The sequence below is a fragment of the Musa acuminata genome, chromosome BXJ3-6 (assembly GCF_036884655.1).
Source record: "Musa acuminata AAA Group cultivar baxijiao chromosome BXJ3-6, Cavendish_Baxijiao_AAA, whole genome shotgun sequence".
In the NCBI taxonomy this organism is placed as follows: domain Eukaryota; kingdom Viridiplantae; phylum Streptophyta; class Magnoliopsida; order Zingiberales; family Musaceae; genus Musa; species Musa acuminata.
In genome coordinates, this window is record NC_088354.1 from 1,619,750 (window position 1) to 1,638,524 (window position 18,775).

The window sequence follows — 18,775 nt, forward strand, 5'->3', positions numbered from 1 at the left end:
TAAACTAAAAATCCATCATTATCACTAAGAATAGTGATGATAGTGCATTGGTCAATCTTCTTTTTGACTTTTGAAAACGTCACTTAATTCTTCACCCCATCCAAATTTTACATTCTTTAGGGTTAGTTTAATGAGAGGACTTACAATTTGATAGAATCCCTCCATAAATCTTTCATACTATTTATGATTAATTAAAAAAATAATTCAAATACTTAAGGATTTTCTTAGAGCTTATGTTATGGATTGGAAAGGAGATTGAGATAAAGAATTTTTCTCTTATTGAATTCACTTTAAGCATTTAGATGGCTCCTTACGAAGTTTTATAAGGGAGAAAATACAGAATGCCTATATATTGGGAAGATATTGGCAATAGAAAGTTATTTGCACCAAACAAAGTATAAGAGATTATCAATAAAATTGAAGTTCTAAAAAAAAATTAAAGCCTACTCAGAGTCATCAAAAGAAATATGCTGACGATAAAAAAAAAGATATTGAGTTTAAAGAGATTTTGTATTTTCTTGTAAGGGTATGATATGATTTGAAAAGAAAGAAAAGTTAAGATAGATTTATTATACATTTTGAGGTCATTAAAAGGATTAGTTTTGTTACTTATAGGATTACCTTGCCACCATCATTTTATCATATTTATGATGCATTATTCTATGTATCAATGCTCATAAAATATATATCTAATCCCTCTCATATTTTTAAGTATGAGTTAATTATGATCGAAAGACTTATCTTATATGAAAGAGTGCACTCAAATAAAGAAAAAAAGATTCTAAGAAATATGATTATTCCTTTTGTTAAAGTGATTTGGAAATACTATTCTGTTGATGAAATTATTTGAGAGGTAGAAGAGGAGACAAAGAAAGCTTACCCCATATTTTCATTTATTAAGATATGATAATTTAGAAAACTAAATTTTCTTTTAAGGGGATAGAGTATAATATTCTTTATTTTTGAATTATTTATGATATCTATGATTTTTATTTGATTAATTTAATGTGAATTTATTTAATAATTTTTGGTATTAAATAATTTTACATTAGAAGTGCTAGGTTAGAGACCTAATTATGAATCTTATAATTTAAATATGATTTATGAAATAATTTATATTAAGTTAAAAAAAGAGAAACAAGGTAGAGGACATGTGTTACTAGCTAACATAATGATTGTATCACTTATGCTTGTTCCATTGATGACACATATTTCCTTGATGTATGCTTACCACTTTGTCATCTTTGTGTTGACTAAACCAAAGCAATTATAAAAGAAAAATAAATAAAAAATAAAATGATAAATAAAGTAAATAAAAAAAGAAAAGAAGAGATGATAAAAAAAGATACAAAAGAAAGAAAAGAAAAATGGATAAAAAAATAAAATTATATAACAACATGGTGAGTTACAAAGCTCAACAAGTAACTAAGATATCCATGACAATGAGATGATATATCATATGACCTTAATTTCAAGGTAAAAAGTATGAATACAAGTATCATAGATGTCATTTCATTAGTTACAAAAGATATCATTTCATTAGAAGCATAATAGCAAAAGGTAATATATAAGCTATTCAATATCAAGATACAAATCATTATCTAAAAAATAGAGTCATATTTGATATTTCTATTGATTCATTCTTAATAATAGAATAAATAGAATTTAGGAGTATATCAATGGAATAAAGAATATTTAGGAACATATCAATAAAGTAAAGAGTATTTAAAAGTATATCAATGAAGAGCGTTTAGAAACATAAGTTGAAATATAATATTTGATATTTCATTTATATCCAAAGAGCACATACGAACTATGTGAAATGGGATCATAATATAACATGATCTATCCATTTTTAGATGACTATTAATATTAGCCTTTTATATTTGGAAGCTCTATCCACCCATATTTGAATGAAGTCATCGGGGCTAAGAGTATTCTAAGCTCTACACATTATTCCCTTTTTTATTTTTGATAAAGATTCATAATTATCTTTCTCATTTCTAACAAATGTTTACATTATCCTATAAATATTATAATACAAAAAGACATTATGAGCATCAAAGTTAGTATGTATAGAAAATACATATGTACATATGAAACAATATGAGATAAACATAAACTTTTATATAATTCAATCGATGTTGACAAAAGATATAAAATTTAAAGTAGCTATGTAGAACTCAATTAAGAGAAGAATTTTAGCTTAAATCAAGTTTAAAAAGGTAGAAATAAGAATAGATAAATTTAAAAATAAATCTGTTTTAGTAGAATCTGAGGTATATTACATGAGATATTTAGATAATAAATTATGCTCCAATTTAATAAATCTCAGTACAAAAACAAACGTAAAGCCCATGAACTGCTAACCAGATCAAGTATTTAAATCATCAACTTCCAAACATTTATTGCTACTGAGATTTATGGCCATGTTTGTAGCGAGTGACTTCCTTCTTTCCCTTTCATTGTACCTAGGTCATCATTTTGATGCTAAAATTACAAAATAAGAACGGATCTCAGGAACTCAAGGAAAGAAATAATAATACTGGAAGCAACTAAGACAGTTCCTGCTTCTGACACCCCTAGTGCATCTTCGAAACAACCGTTGTTATGGTTTTCGAGAAGACTGACTCGGGACGAAGCTTACGTTCATCCGCACGAATGAAAGGGACTCCATCCGCTGTTACGACTTCTTTCTAAAAGCACTATGGACATCATCCGCACGAATCTTACGTTATTGGAAGACTGATTCAGGACAAATAGGGTTTTCGAAAGGCATTTCCAATTATTGGTAGATATTACGGCTACCAATGAAAGATCACAATCCAAACCATGAGAAGCCGAATGGAGGCGGTCTAATTAGGATTAGGGATCTCAGGTTACAGAGATGTCGAGATAAGTAAATAGAAGATCGAATTCGATCGCCGCAATATGAACATCGGCAATAAGAACAATATCAATATGAGCAATCTGGAGCGAGAAGAAGTGAAATACGAACAATTAGGGTCATCTAGAGGGAAAAATCATCGGAATAAAAGCATTACGGCTACTAATCCCAATCCAGTTCCGAAAGAAAACCATAGTCAGTTGTCTGATTAGCAATCAAAAACTCAAATCACAGAGAGATCGAGATAGCTATACGAAAGGTACACGGATTCGATTATTACAGCGATGCACGTTGTCACCAAGAAGAAGATGGAAGAGTCTGGGACGATCGACGGAGAAATGCGGGAGGAAGAGGCCTCGAGATAAGATCGGGATGAAACCGATGCTCTCTCTTTCGATCGCCAAACGACCGTCGGAAATAACGACATCGTTTCTAATTCGAGGGACGACAAGGCGCCCAAACCGCGCCATAAATAGAGGTCCCCAAATGCGATTCCCACATCACCGTTACGATGCATCAATAACAAATCCAACGGTCGCTAGTAGCCTAGTAGTGAAACAATGTGGTACTGACGAGACAACCGTATAGTATTTCTACTTTGATGCATCACTCACGGATCCAACGGTTACGAGCAAGTTTCTATAAATATCAAGTCCGTAGAGTTCTTCCCACCCACAATACAATACAAGCCCACGAACGAGAGCTTCCTGACTCGTAATAGGGCTCATTGAGCCCATTAAGGCCTCCAATTCATAGTCTCATCAATAGTATTTTTTATTTGTAGAAATTATCATAAATATTTTATATGTTACGTTAACACCTTACGGGGACGACTTAAGTTACCTTACAAGACGGCACACGAATCATACCAGATCCCTGCTAATCGTGTCACGATAAAACCCTAAAAACCCGACCTATCGTCTTCTCTACTGACGTCTTCCTTATCCCGGCCGTCAATGGCGAAGACCGCCGCCCGCTCCGATCCCTCCAAGAAGGAGAAGAAGAAGAAGAAGGGGAAAGGGGCAAAGCGTCTGCCCTCCGGCCCCGCCGCTGCTGCCATGAAGGCGGCGAAGCCGCCCCCCACATTGAACCCCTTCGAGACCATATGGTCTCGCAGAAAGTTCGACGTCGTCGGCAAGCGACGTAAGGGTGAGGAGCGTCGTATCGGTCTCTCCCGATCTCTCGCCGTCGAGAAGGTGCTAGACTTTCTTCCTCCATCTTCTTCTTTTGCCATCATTATATACCCAAAATTCTACTCGTTCCTTTAGACCATCTTTATTTTCTTGTTTGAATTTATCTTTTTATGGTTCTACGAGGTTCGTGATGATTTAAAGGTAGACGCACTTTGATGGAGAAGAACACTTTTATCACCATGAATTATCATCTCCCATAATCTTTGTTTCTTGAAAAGGCTTTTCATAACTTGCTTTAAGTTATTTTTATGGTTTTACTGAACTCTTGATGGTTGAATGAAAGATGCAGACTTATTAAAGACGAAACTTTCATGACTATCAATCTGATTTCATCATTTTGCTTTATCGAAAAGATCTTTTTCATTTTTTGTACATAGCTGCCTTTGAGGGTTCTTCTTAACTGTTCTTGGGTTCTCAGTGACCTGGGAAGATAACTTTTGATTACCATTGATGTCGTCTCTTATCATTTATGTTCCTCGAAAATATGTTTGCCTTTTATTGTTTGAAGTTTTTTTTTTACGGATAGTTTAAATAAAGAAACAACCTGTTGGAGAAGAAACTATACGTTGGGTTCCCAATAAAATAGGAAGAGAACGTTCATCATCATTTATCTCATCCCTAATCATTTGAATTTTATGATTCTATTGAGTTCTTGATGGTTTAAATAAAGTCACTTCTTGTTGGAGAAGAAATTAGGATGGAAAAAGAAAATTTCATCACCTTCAGAATTTCTGCTACTGGATAAGATTTCTGTTCTTTCATGGTTCTACAGATTTATTAACCGTTCAGAGAAAATGGAACTTATTTGGAGAAGAAATTGGAAATTGCATCTCTTTTGGCTTTTCTTCAGTTTTCACAGATAGAGGAAGAAACTTCCATCATCCTCATCTCTCATCATTTTCATTCCTTGAATATATCATACTGCATAGTTATGGCCCCACTTTAAAATGATGACATGTGGCATGTTGTTGAGAAGATATGAAACAATTCTTTTGTTGTGATTCTTGGTTGCCGATGACAGAGGAAGAAGACTTTGCTGAAGGAGTATGAGCAAAGTGCAAAGTCATCCGTGTTTTTGGACAACCGAATTGGAGAAAAGGATGATACTCTACAAGAATTCGACAAAGCCGTGTTACGTCTTCAACGTGAGCGCCAGGTTGTATTTTCTTCAAATATGCTAATTTGAACTTGCTTTTTCCCAGCAATCTACTCAATGAATTATGTGATTCATTTCCATTTAGCTTTCTAGCTCTGTGAATGTATATCATCATAATATCTCCTTGGGTTCAGTTGAATTGCCATCTGTGTTTGTGACACTTCTTATGGCTCTTTCTTACAACTTTTCTTCGGTTTTATATTTTAGTTATAAAAGTTCAGTTCTTCATTGGTTTTCTTGTGTAGTTGTCCATCATCGGGATGCAGTGCCTGATATATTAATTGTCCATCTGGAAATTTCTTTCAAAAGTATCTATGGATTATTACTATAATACAATTATTGCAAATAAAAAAAGGAGCGTCAATACCATATCATCAGCTTGTTTGGTTTACATTCAGTTTAAGCAGTGTCGATAATTTCCAACCTTTAGAAATGCACTTGGGAACACACACAGCAAAAGTGGAAAAATAGCACCTCCTTTGTTCATAAATTGTGTTGAACTTCAGTTGGCATGTCTTTTTGGAGATGGTCATGGTATAAAAGGGTTCAAATGTCAAATCCCCAGCATGTTCCTTGGATGTAAGTTCTATTATCAGTTACTTTGCGTTTTTTGTTTCTAAAGTTGAAGAGTATTCCTTTGAAGCAATTGCATCTTTTTGTGAGGGTTTCCAAAGAAGATAGATCGACTGAGTTAAAATTTCCATTTTGCATGGAAGCTCTACTCTTTCAAAATGGTATTCATGCTTTTGGATTTACTTTATATTTATTTCAGTCTTTCATGATTTTCTTCATATATTTTGGTCTGATCATTAGAGTAGAAAGCAGTGAATGGAAATTAGCGAATATATGCTCAAATCTGATGTTAGTTGTATTACTCTATCTATTTAGTTAAAGTTGAAAAGAACTAGCAAATACAATTTGTCCGATGACGAGGAAGATGATACTACAGTTGATCAGCCACATTCCTCTGACAAGGATGATTTTGAGGATGAAGTGCCCCTAGATGATGATGAAGATGCTGATTTCAAGAATGGAGGCGAGTAAGCTCTTCCTTGCTACAATTCCACTGTTATGTGATGCAACAAATGATCAACTACAGCTATACTATAATAGATCAGTTTATTGCCATGATCATTTGGGTGGAACAATTAATTGGGTCGTGATTTGTACCTTCAACTTTGAACATATGCATGGATGATCTTTTTTACATAAACCTTTTTATATAAAAGACAATTTAATTGTGTTTTCCAGGTGGTTTAGCATCGCCAAAACATTTGAGCTTGCAGTCTCTGCAAAATTCTTCAGAATCTAGCTTGCTTGATGGAGAGGATCAGGTAATGTTCTGTTTCACTATTTAAATGTAATATCTTTCTTTTTTATGGAATTTCTCATGACGATTTGGTGACTTTAGTGATTTGGATCTGTCTTAAGGCATAATGATCTAAATCTCTTTGTTGATCTGTCTGTTACTTTATTTACTTCCAAAAACTCATGAAGATTTGGCTGGCTTCTAGCAACTAAAAGTTAAGAATAGATCTTAGTTGCTGCTAATTTCATTTATTTTATTTTTCAAAGTTTGAATTTGTCTTCTGTGTCCTTTATTACAAGTTAAATTGCATCAGTTTAAAGTATATGCCTTCTTGATTTAGATAATTGAATATCATCAGCTGCATTGGCTTAATAATCTGATGATAAATTTCAATGCCTAACCTTTGACCATGGTTGAGCAGCAGATTGATCCTTTGATGGATCGACCAGTTGATGGGGCAAAAATTTAATTTCTTAAACATGTTCAGAAGTCCTCTGGTGCTGGTTTATCTCGAGCATAAATTTTTTCAATTTTATACCTTTCACTGTTTGTTTCTATTTGTCCTCATTCACAGCCTTCTCTGGCTCATTCCAAGTTTCATCTAATATATTAGGAGATGATATTTTTGGGTGATTCAACTGAAATTGTTGGATCTCTAATCGTATACTCCATCCATAATTCAGGAACTTTTTTGTTTGTACCTAATCTGTTTGATCTAATTTTGTGTTGGACTTCTTTTTGCATGGTTCTTTCTGACATGTCTCAGAATATAATATCTCTAATTACCAAATATTTTTGCATATTGTTCTTTAATTATTCAAGCTTCTAACCAATCCTTTCTTTAGTTATTAGCAACTGTAATACTCATTTCATTTTTTTCATGTTCATAACATTATCACAAACTTTTATGTCTCAATTTATTTAGTTTTGGACCGATTCATTTTCTCCTTTACCATCTTGATTTAGCCTGGATCAACATCCTTTCAGTATTTCATTTCAATTCTGGGCAGGTCTGCTGCTGTATGTCCTGCATACAGTTTTAGGAAAATGTTCTTCAACCACCTTATGTCAACACCCATGTCATAGTGGAGCAACCTCAATGTCTAACAAGTTTTGATTCTTCTGTGCCAAGACCATTTTTGTGTTTAACAAATGATATAGTGCCAAGTTGAGTTGTTTTAATATTATTTAGTCTTCATTAATAGAGGTTTAATAATCCACAAAAAACTTTCTAAAATTATCAAAGCACAACATAACTAAAATTTTGGTGTATGTTTTAGAAAAATTCCCTCGTGCTTACAAGCATGGTTCACATTATCGATCTGTACCGATGTATTGACCAGTTGTCAGTATGATACATACCGAGCTATACCGAGTTATACCAAGTGTACTAACACATCATATACTGGGGGTGTATTGATGTACTATCCGTATCGATCCTTTATCGGACCTCGTACCGCCCATACCGAGCAGTATGCTTTGGCATGTCAAACCTTGCTTGTAAGCAAAAAATTGTTTGCAATGCATCTCAAAAAGTATTGATCTCTCTTCACAATGTGCTTACAGGAGATGGCGAGATGAATCTGAACCTCATATTTGGATGTAAGCAATACTTTTCTAATAGCAGGTTAAATATGCAAAGCAAAACCTAAAACAGGCTTGCATTATCAATGACCAAACTCATTATCCTTTCTGAGTAATACCCTAGAAATTAAAAAATTACTTGGAGATGAACATGATATTACTGAAAACTAGACGTGCGTGAATAAATTTAGCATCAGTATGCAATTGCTACACAATCATCACATCAATATCTGATAAAATCTAGTTCAGTTTGTTTAGCACATTTTATGTCAAACTTTTCACTGATAGTGCTTTACAATTTTACATTCTGGCAACTGGAGGAATGTTTGAACTTAAAGCTCCAAAACATTGTTTAAAAAATGGAGATAACAAGTCAGATTTGTGCATGCTTTTCAAAATTTTTGGAGATCTTCTGAATATTCGAGTCACCTCCTCACAAGCGCAAAGGCTATATATCTAGTGTATGCATGTATATAACTCATGAACTTGCCCTAAAAATAATTTGCATAAAAACAGAAAGATACAGGGAACACCTTAAGAATTTAGTGATGCTTTCTTATCTCGATCCATGGAGTCTACATTTGATCTAGTTAGGGCTTTAATGTTCATGAAATTTGCATTTGTTTCCTTTGCATAGGTTATGAATTCATATATAATTAAACATGGCAGTTAGGATTGTACTTCCTTTTTCCATGTTCTTGTTTTTTTTTTTGAACCTTGTCAAATCTTGTGTCTGGAGTGTTTCTTTAATAAAATGAGCTTATGTGTTCATTTATGCCTTCGTAGTTATATAATAATTAAGCTTTGTACTCAATTAAATTTTAGATGTTCACAACAGAGTATTCTGACTTGGCAGACACACAAATCTAAGAAGCAAGTGATGATGGAGATAATCTCAAAGAGCAAATTTTACAAGGTAGGTACTAGACATTATAGATTTGAATTTTTATGTTGCTTGTTTATTTTCCTTGTAATATACTGTTACTAGGTTTATATAAGCTTGTTATCCTTGAGGTGTATTTTACTAAGAGCCATCATATCAACATCCTATTTGTCGTTATTGCATATTGTTCGTTGGTGGTTCTGATTCTGCAGCATGTTTAAACGGCTTATCTAACAAATTTATGTAATGAGAAAAGACAGAAAGGTGTTGATAGAGGTTATTACTGGTTCCTTACTGATTAACTGTTTAGTTTGTATTTTTTTGTTGATGCTAATAAACACCATTGGTTGTGTATTAACCATAACTAATATGTTGTATTTTCCTGATTGTAAAAATTGATGACTCTACTTATGACTACTGAAAGTTAAAAGGCCTGTACTGTGCCTCAACCATTCTTGGTTTCAAATGTCCAGTCATCTTCTACTTAAAGATTTCGGAAATATGGAATGTATTGGCAACTTTAATGCCACACTGAGGTTGCTCCCTTGCAGCCTGGGGCCAGTTATTGGATCACATAATTTTTTTGCTTTTAGTGACAAGGCTGTGTTCCCAGACTTTGTATTGGCAAGGAGCATGTGGTGCCCTTTTACTAATTATTACTGACTTGGTTGTTAAAAATAAATGGAAATGCTATCATGACTATTAAAAGTTACAAGCCTCTTTATTTTTTTTATTACAATTTTTGCTGCCAGGTAACAATAGTTCATTAAGCTTTAGGAAATAGGAAACAAATTTGCAATGCATGAGACTATGAGAGTCACCTTAGTAAATTTAATCGTCATACAAGTATATATTTTTGGAATGTTTCGGACTGTTGAAAGGAGAAAAGACCAAGAAATATATGTTTTTGTACTGGATTGCCATCAGAGCGGGGGGAAATAGGCTTGAGACACTATATTACCTTTTATTATACTAAATTCATTGATATACCAAATTTCTCAGCCATTTATGGCTCATGAAGATACTCAACTGGACAGTACTTAGATTCCTATTATGACTATAAAACTTAGAACACTTGTATATTACTCAGTTGTACATTTTTTTATCAAACAAATCATGTCTCCCTGAGATGAGTTAGGTCTCAAAGCATTTGAGATAACTTATGAAGCAGATGAAAATCTGGTTGCAATGTAACTGTCATGTTCATCATGCATATCAGTAGTTGACTGAATCTGACCAACTGACTCTTATTTTCTTGTACTTATGGTTCTCTCAATTGCTTGAGACCCTTATCTTGCTTGCTTTAGATCTTCTGAAGAATATAAACTACCTCAACTTATAGACTTATATAGCTACTTGTGGAGAAATTGAATTTATTGAAGTTCATGGAAAATTTCAGCTAAACCAATTTGGAGTACAGACGGGGTGCATCACAATAGCTTCATAGTCCCCTCTTTCTCTGCCACCTTGACATCCTAATCTAATTTTTCGCCTTTTGTCTTTTTCTCATTGACAATTTTATAATCTAATCACACCTTAGATTGTCTGAATGGTTAACTTTTTATCTAAATTTTATGTGGTTCATCGTAGAATTTGGGTCTCATCTGTCTGGCTTGGATGGGCAAGCACATGATTCCATATTTGGTATACATAGCCATGCTAAAAGTATTAGAAAATAAATGTTAATTAGTTAATCCTCTTGCAAATCATTATTAATATTTCTCTGTTCTCTGCTACCATGTCAATCTGGATTCTAAATTTTGTTGGAATTCTTGGAGGCATTTTTTCATCATGACATCATGTTGTTTAGTCCATGTCCATATGTACATGCATCGGTGTTATCAATGTACTTAAGGTGGCCTGAGCAAACTTGCATGTTAGTTATTGGTAGTGGTACCATACATTGTTATACAGTTGTAAAAGGATCTTTTTTATTTTTATGTTTACATGTGGTTATGCTTGTGAAACATTGTAGGCCCAAAAAGTAAAGGAGAAAGAAGAAGATGAAAGTCTAATGGCAAAGCTAGATGAAGACTTTAGTATGTTGGCCCAAACAGAGGCACTACAGGCTTTATCTCATCCAAGTAAGATGAATGCTTTGAAGGCTTTGTTGAACAAGGACATCAAGAGGGAGTCCTTAAAAGAAGGATCATCAGGTTTATCAGACAACAAACTTATTGAGAAAGTATGTAAACACCACAGCTTGCTTCCTTTAAACTTGCTAAATGTGTTGATGATGTTTTCCAGATGTGTCTCATTTATAACTTCTTTTCTTTGTTTTTCATATTCAGAAACTCTTATTTAGTTGCTTGTTAAGTCAAATTCTTCTACTTCTCTAAAGGCTTTCTTGAATATTTCTAAGCATTGAACTGAACATGAGATAGCACAAGATTAATTTTTTCATGTCAATTTTTTATTGATAACGTTATATCAGCTGTTTTTCTCATGCATCATGTGTTGTCAAAGAAATATTTGTTAGATTTTAATTCCATTTTCTATTTAATTAATACTCTTGTGAGGTTGTGTGATCATTTAAGGAGCAATCTCAGTTCACTTTTCAGTGTTCCATGAGTAACGCTGCAGACAAAACTTGTCAAGGAGGCAAAACTTTCTTGTTTGATTCTGTTTGTCAGAAGTTGTCATTTTCTTATGTTGGAGTGGTGACAACTTTCTGAATAGAAAGCTTTCAAGTAGCTGTCCCTTTATTGAAGACATCCTTACCAAGGCATTCTCTTTCGTGATGCTTGGATTTGATGAAACTGCTTTTGGACAATTTGCTGCTTTTTCTTTGTAATTCTTTTCTTTTTTTCCTTCATTTGCTGTTGCAAAACTGACAGGACTGAATTTATCTCATTTCTGTTAGCATCATTAACGTTCATTGTTTCCATCAGGGTCATCCTGATGCTTATGACAAACTTGTAAAAGAGCTGGGTTCAGATAGGAGAGCTCATGCATCAGACAGGACAAAAACTCCAGAAGAAATAGCCCAAGAAGAAAAGGAGCGTCTAGAAGAACTGGAGGTGACCTTGCATTGTTTTAAGAGACGATGTTTTACATCTCAGATGTCTTTTATTCTTTAAAGAAGTGATGTTGTGGCATGTTAAACTTGTTTAGTGTTTCTTTTTTTTTTTTTTCTTGTTTTGAATAATTTTAGAAGCAACGTCGAGAAAGGATGCTTGCTACCGATGATTCTACTGATGAAGGCAGTGATGATGATAATGTAGAAATACAAAATTCAGCATCAATTAAGATCAGACCTACTTCTGGGGATGATCTTGGAGACTCCTTTTCCATTGCTGATGATGTGACGGGCAAAAAAGGCTGGATTGATGGCATATATGAACAAAATGATGCAGATAATCAAGATGAAAGTGATTCATCTTCCCAGGATTCAGAAGGTGATGAAGATACTGAAGGAGATGGTGATGGGAAAGATGGTAGTGGTGATGAGCATGTAAATATATCCACCATGAAAGATTGGGAGCAAAGTGATGATGATGATGACGGTCTGAATATGGATGGTGAAGAAACAGAGAACATTGATGAGAAAGAAGTGGCCATTGGTGATAAGCTTACCTTGGATTTGCATGAAGTGAAAACTAGTTCATCTCATGAGATGAATGCTGCTGGAAATCTGGCTCCAGCAAAAGAGAAGGAACTTCCTTATGTAATTGAAGCTCCAAAGAACCTGACAGAGCTATGTTCCTTGCTGGATAGCCGTTCAGATGATGAAGTTGTGGAGATCATTAATCGGATTCGAGCATACAATTCAATAAGACTTGCAGCAGAAAACCGGAAGAAAATGCAAGTATGTCATTTTTGGTTTCCATTTATTGTCTATTTTCCTTGCCTTTTTCTTTATATAAGTTCCACTGGGCATTCCTTTTCTGAAGCTTTTATCATTTTATGTATGTGGATGAATTTGTTCTCTTACGTTTGATTCTTTAACTTGCAGATCTTCTATGGTGTTCTGTTGCAGTATTTTGCTGTTTTAGCTACTCAAAGTCCATTAAATTTCAAAATTATAAATTCACTTGTTAAACCTTTGGTAGAGATGAGCGCAGAAACCCCCTATTTTGCAGCCATTTGTGCTAGGCAGCGACTGATACATATACGAACTCACTTCCTGGAGGATATTAGGAACCCAGGTTTGGAGACATATAATCATGTTAACTACTGTTTGGAACATTGACTTCATCTTAAAGTGGGCAACTTGTTTGTAATGTAGGAAAGAGCTGCTGGCCAACTCTGAAGACTTTGCTTCTGTTGAGGCTCTGGTCACTGGTATTTCCGTGCTCTGATTTTCGTCATGTCGTTATGACTCCTGCACTTCTCCTGATGTGTGAGTATCTGATGCGTTGTCCCATAAACTCGGGTCAAGATGCAGCACGTGGATCTTTTTTGTGTTCGTTGGTATTCTCGGTAGGTGTGCGATCTCTGTTTTTAAATTGGTCTAATTTGAAATTACTGGCATGTGTGGCTGCACTTGTATGTATCAATATTACATTCTTTTTACCTAAGGTACTTGGTGGTGTTGTCAGAAAAGCTTTTTTTTTTTTCTTCCTGTAGGTGTGTAAACAATCCCAGAAGTTTTGTCCTGAGGCTATAATATACTTGCAAACACTGTTAACATCCTCCATAGAGTTAAAACTTGGACTTCAACAACATTCACAGGTTTATTTCACACCCTTAAAATATTTGTGCTGGAAGATGATTATCTTATGATATTCTGGTTGCTAAAGCTATTGTTGTCTGTCTTCTTTCCCAGTTAAACCATCTTATGGAGATTAGAGTGCTGAAACCTTGGCTCCACGTAACTGATCAGACATGTGCTATACATCCTCTTGATTTCTTTGCAGTCATGGAGATGCAAGAAGAGTCACCTTTTTTTGCCACTGACACTTTCAGGCAAGTACAAGGTTATCTTGATGTTTCTTGCCTCAAAGAATGTTCATGTTTCATTGTTCTCTGTGTTATGCTCCCTTTCTTCAATGGCAGGGCCAGTGTTCTGTCATCAGTTTCAGAAACACTGAAAGGATTCATCATCATCTATGAAGGATTCAGCTCTTTTGCAGAAATATTCTCACCAATTTCCAATTTGCTGCACGAAGTGTTGCAAAATCCTAACTTGCCAGGGTTATTACGAGACAAGATGCAAGATGTTCTTGATTTGATCAAGAAGAAAACCGATGAACATCACATGTTTAGAAAACCGCTTCAAATGCGGAAACAGAAGCCAGTGCCAATAAAGCTACTGAATCCAAAATTTGAAGAGAAGTATGTGCTACTAAACTTGAGGTTTTTTGTCATTTATTTTTCATATATATATATAATAATAATAAATGGAAAAGCCAAATCTTTTTATGGTTCATGAACATAGGGTGCTTATGTTGTAAATAAATATACTATTCACAACATCTTTGCTTTTTGTATCTTTTGAAGGTTGTATATAAAGCCAAATCTTTAGTAGAGTGATGTTACTGGCAGGAACAGATATAAGTGTTGCTGACACTTCAGCTTTTAAAATTTCTTGGGTGCCATTGCTTGTGGATTGGTGGATAAGACAAAGCAATCTTAGATAGGGTCAAAATCCAATTTTGTTTATTTCTTTCTGTTTGGGGGGCACATTGCTTGTGTACTCTTCTTATACATGACTCCAAACTTTACCGTTCACTTCAAACTAGCTATTGAGAGATAAGACTTTGGTGGTGTTGTGGCATCTTTATGGTTCTTGTTGTTTATATATCTTATTTAAGTGAAATTATTTAGTATAATTAGAAGTTAACTAATTGAAATTTTCTTCATTTTGTCACTTTCAGTATAATTCTTGTGTAAATGCAAATATATGATTCTTATCTAAAATCTTTTTGCAGCTTTGTAAAGGGTAGAGATTATGATCCAGATCGAGAGAGAGCAGAGATGAAGAAATTGAAAAAGCTCCTTAAAAGTGAAAAGAAAGGAGCGATACGTGAACTACGAAAAGATAGCCAATTTGTGTCTGGATTAAAAGAGACAGGTAGGTTAATGCAGGAAGAAGAAAGAGCAGAGAAATATGGAAAGGCTATGGCTTTCCTCCAAGAACAGGAGTATGCTTTCAAGTCTGGACAATTAGGAAAAGGCAGGAAGAGGAGGAGATGAAACTTAGCTTCATTTTATGTCTGGTTTATATGTATTGTTTTCAAGCTTTACAAGGTATGCTACAGCTGCAAGTATTTTATTTTTATTTTTCTGTTCATATCATTCCTGTGTTTTACTTTTTGCTTGGTTTATATCCATCTTTTATTTGCTTTTTGCTTGGTTTATATTCGTCCTATTTTACCTTTTCTGGCTCAGGTCATATCCATCCTATATTTTTCTTTTTGCTTTTTGTTGGTTGTTTCGGGCATGTGTTTTAGTTTAACAAACTGCGTAAAATTTTAATGTCCTAAATATGTTTTGATGATCATTTCGTGCATAAAAATAGAATTTAGTGGAAACCCTTAATCCAGTTTTTTTATCATGTTCGAGGGGATGCTAGTGTGGTTAGAAACTTTAGTTTCTCTTGTTGTTGTTGAAATTCATTAACGTTATGAGAGAATGAAACAATTGTCATTCGGGTGTAATTCAAATTTGGATGATGGTGGTATTCCAGGCAACATACTGTTCTTGTCTCTGTTGTAAGTCATTATTTTTTTTTTGGTTACCTTAAATGCTGCTGGAGGGCTAGTGACAACTGAAAGTCGAATTAGCTAGCTCTTAGGTTGACACTTCTCTTACATGGCTTGTTTTCCTTGAGATATTTGAAACAGTTCCGGCACTGTGTTCTAGCACTAGTTGTTGGTATTGAGCCATATGTTCCAGCATTAGTTGTGGGTTGAACCTCAAATACCAGTGAGTTTGCATGGATCGGATCGGTAAAAGGTCCCAAACATCAATCAGTAAAAATTGTCTGACCAGTATTTGATACCTGATTCTAGAATCTAGAGTGCCAAGTTTGGGACCTTTTCTTATGCCTTTGCTTTCATTTGACACTGTAGCTGTATAATTTCAACTCCAAGGCACATTACTTATAATTTGACATGACCAGAAACTAGACGTTCTTGAACTTTGAGAACCTCACAAATCAAGAATCTCTTGCAGCTTCTGCAACTGCTCAATTTGGTCTGTTATAAATGTGCAGTGTCACATGAGAACCACTGGCATCAGGAAGCACAGGTAGCCCATCTGTAATTAAAAAAAAAAAAAATACAAATTACTTTGTGGTTCAAAGTACACATAGTGGTCTTAGTTGAATCCCAATTGATTCATTTAGAATATTCTGTGGTCTACACTCTGTGCGGTTGTACCATATCTGTCTTGCGGAGCAGAAGGACAGTAGTTTCCTTTAACTTGCCTTTAGTGTTCATTGATTTTTTTTATTTTCAAGAGAAACTCATGGCTAGGATGTGATATATGTACTAGCTCAAGAAATCATCCAGGATTTCAATATGATTCTGAAAATATTCAATTGAACATACTATAACGACTAAGTGTTTCTTAATGACCACTTGCAAATAATAGACTTTGTGCTATAATGTTAGTTTTGCTGTTTGTATGATTTGTATTTACATACTTTTTTAACTGTGTGAACAACTAATCAGCTGCTGTCAGCTCTTGTAATGTAGTTTATTACCCATTGTGATGTTTGCCACATGAAATGCTTAGCATATTGATGCTACTTCACCTAAGGGCTAATCATTAGCAATGTGGAAGTGAATTTCTACTATTGGTTTTTTTTTTTTTTTTTCTGTCCAATGTGTGTAAGACAAAATATTTGTGCTAACACTTCGAAGCTTCACAAGTTCTTTTTTTTTCATTTTTTTTTCTTTGGGTTGAGCACATGGTGCACACAGGGTGTATGATCTGCCACCCTGAGCAGGAGAAGACAGGCCTTTATGCACCATAAGGGATTTGAACTAGTGATTTAAATTGCCCAAGTTGGCCGTCAGCTTTTAGAACTGCATTATCAACGAGATTGTTTAGCCATTATTGCTGTTTACATTCTCTCGTATACTAATTAGTGGCTCTCCAAATTCCAGGAGTCTGCAAGAGGGTTGTTCTTACAGCTGATTCCGAAAAGGGCTTTAGATTAGTTTGAACTTGCAGAGGTATTTCCAACCAAAGAATTGAAGAACTCAAGTGTATCCTCCAGTTAGGGTTTTAGATTTGGTTGCTCCCTTTGTGCCATTCTAATGCATATCTTTACCAGCTCGAGCTTGTGTAAACTTAATTGTTTCTTAAATTATTTAAGCTAAATTTTTGTTTCCAACATAAACGGCCCGTAGTTGGCTTCATTCTGTATAAATATGCATCATTCAAGCTTTTATTTGAGCACTTGAAATCGAAATATCAGCTGCGATGGTTCGTCTTCTCGACTGTAATAACAACAGTTTCCATGCATGCAACTGATAGCATTTTGCTAACAAGATGTTAACGAAGGTGAGAGCAAGCTCATGGCTTTGAAGCAAGCCGCGGATGTTCTCCAGAGTGCAACTTTACGGGGAATACTTTGAATTCCCATGCCGTCGTCGTGCCCCACCCCCGCTGGTTTACCCCCAACTGCATCACCGGATCTCCAACATAAATAATATACAACTAACTTATCATTAACATCGTCCGATACCAACAGAAGATTTATACGCTTTGCATCAATTGGTTTGGCTTACGATAAGAGGCCATGTCTTTTTATCATCGAAAAGAAAAGAAGTGCATTATGGGATTACATATATTTTTATTCCCGAATTCCTCGGTGCACAGGAACGGTTGTTCTACAGTACCCTCCTCTCTCTCTCTCTCTCTCTCTCCCTCCATTGGCGGGTCCCAGAGGCGCGCGCCCATCATTATCACTCCACGCAAGCGACCTGCTCCGCGTTAACCAGTTCCGGCGGAACACGGGAAATCTCCTTTTGTCTCACTCTCACTGTGACTTGCGGCGCTCTGCGTCCTCCGCCGCCGCCTCTTCTCCTCGCCGCTGATCCGTCACGCCGTCCGCCGCCTCGTCGTAGTCCCTCGTTAGCTGGCCGTCCTCCGGCCGGCCGGCGACGTAGTTGATGAGCTCCTCCCCGGAGGTCTCCCCCGGGGGCGGGGAGATCCGGAGGAGGACGGCGACGGCGACGAGCAGGAAGCCGGTGGAGACGAGGAGAGGCCAGAAGAAGCCGGCCACGGCGGAGAAGCTGGGGCCGAGGCTGAGGAGGGAGAAGAGCGCCGCGACCAGAGCGGCGGCGACGGCCAGGTGGAACCGGTGCTCCACCGCCGCCTGCATCAGCTTCTCTTGGATCGCCATGGGGAACCAACCACCAAACCCAAGCAAGCGGAGGCTTCCTCTTCTTGCAGAAGTGAAGAAAGACAGGATTCTCTTCTGCTGCCAAACCTTTGTTTTCTTGTCCTTTCCCTCTCTCTCTCGTTCTCTCGCTCCCTCAGGGAGAGAGAGAAAGGCATGTACTTCTCGGTCGGTCTCCCCAAAGTACCCCTTACACCTCCGAGATCTCCACTCTCATCAGTCTTTAAAGAAACCGTCATAATGATTACAATGCACATCTCATTAGAAAACAGCGATATTTATTTCTTATTTCATTTATTTATGATCACGCAGCAATCGACGGAATGAATTAATAGAATGGCCAATTTTGTCAACTACCGTCGTAACGGTTGTCGCTTCGGACACCGCGTCTCGACAGGGGACGGACTTGGCATTATTCGATTTGCTGAGGGCAAAGATGGGCGGAAGGCAACGTTAGGCTACGGT

At 35.8% G+C, this 18,775-nt stretch overlaps 2 protein-coding genes across 8 annotated transcripts; one reads left to right on the forward strand and one right to left on the reverse strand.

Moving 5' to 3' along the window:
- Positions 1-3,739: 3,739 nt before the first annotated feature.
- Positions 3,740-17,356, forward strand: LOC103986541 (uncharacterized). 7 transcript variants are annotated; one of them, XM_065156407.1, is made up of 15 exons: positions 3,740-4,083; positions 5,102-5,236; positions 6,125-6,272; positions 6,488-6,570; positions 8,968-9,045; positions 10,988-11,197; positions 11,904-12,032; positions 12,167-12,820; positions 12,968-13,160; positions 13,241-13,434; positions 13,582-13,686; positions 13,781-13,920; positions 14,011-14,289; positions 14,886-15,204; positions 17,070-17,356. In XM_065156407.1, the coding sequence occupies exons 1-14, from the start codon at positions 3,844-3,846 to the stop codon at positions 15,148-15,150; spliced, it is 2,853 nt and encodes a 950-aa protein (XP_065012479.1). In that variant the 5' UTR covers positions 3,740-3,843; the 3' UTR covers positions 15,151-15,204; positions 17,070-17,356. The 7 variants fall into 7 exon arrangements, with proteins under 7 accessions (XP_065012479.1, XP_065012480.1, XP_065012483.1 ...); XM_065156408.1 differs by having other exon boundaries at positions 8,986-9,045; XM_065156411.1 differs by lacking the exon at positions 3,740-4,083 and having other exon boundaries at positions 6,125-6,276.
- Positions 17,357-17,692: 336 nt separating this feature from the next.
- LOC135641736 (uncharacterized) lies at positions 17,693-18,519 on the reverse strand. Its single transcript, XM_065157407.1, has one exon. The coding sequence runs from the start codon at positions 18,311-18,313 to the stop codon at positions 17,948-17,950; it is 366 nt and encodes a 121-aa protein (XP_065013479.1). The 5' UTR covers positions 18,314-18,519; the 3' UTR covers positions 17,693-17,947.
- Between the last annotated feature and the right edge of the window lie 256 nt (positions 18,520-18,775).

What these genes read in the sequence shown, in the direction of transcription:
- LOC135641736 (XM_065157407.1), bottom strand. Translation starts at nt 18,313, where the DNA reads ATGGCGATCCAAGAGAAGCTGATGCAGGCGGCGGTGGAGCACCGGTTC.
- LOC103986541 (XM_065156407.1), top strand. Translation starts at nt 3,844, where the DNA reads ATGGCGAAGACCGCCGCCCGCTCCGATCCCTCCAAGAAGGAGAAGAAG. An exon ending in TGCTGATTTCAAGAATGGAG is followed by an intron (nt 6,273 to 6,487) that starts GCGAGTAAGCTC and finishes TGTGTTTTCCAG; the next exon opens with GTGGTTTAGCATCGCCAAAA. An exon ending in TGCTTGATGGAGAGGATCAG is followed by an intron (nt 6,571 to 8,967) that starts GTAATGTTCTGT and finishes TGTTCACAACAG; the next exon opens with AGTATTCTGACTTGGCAGAC.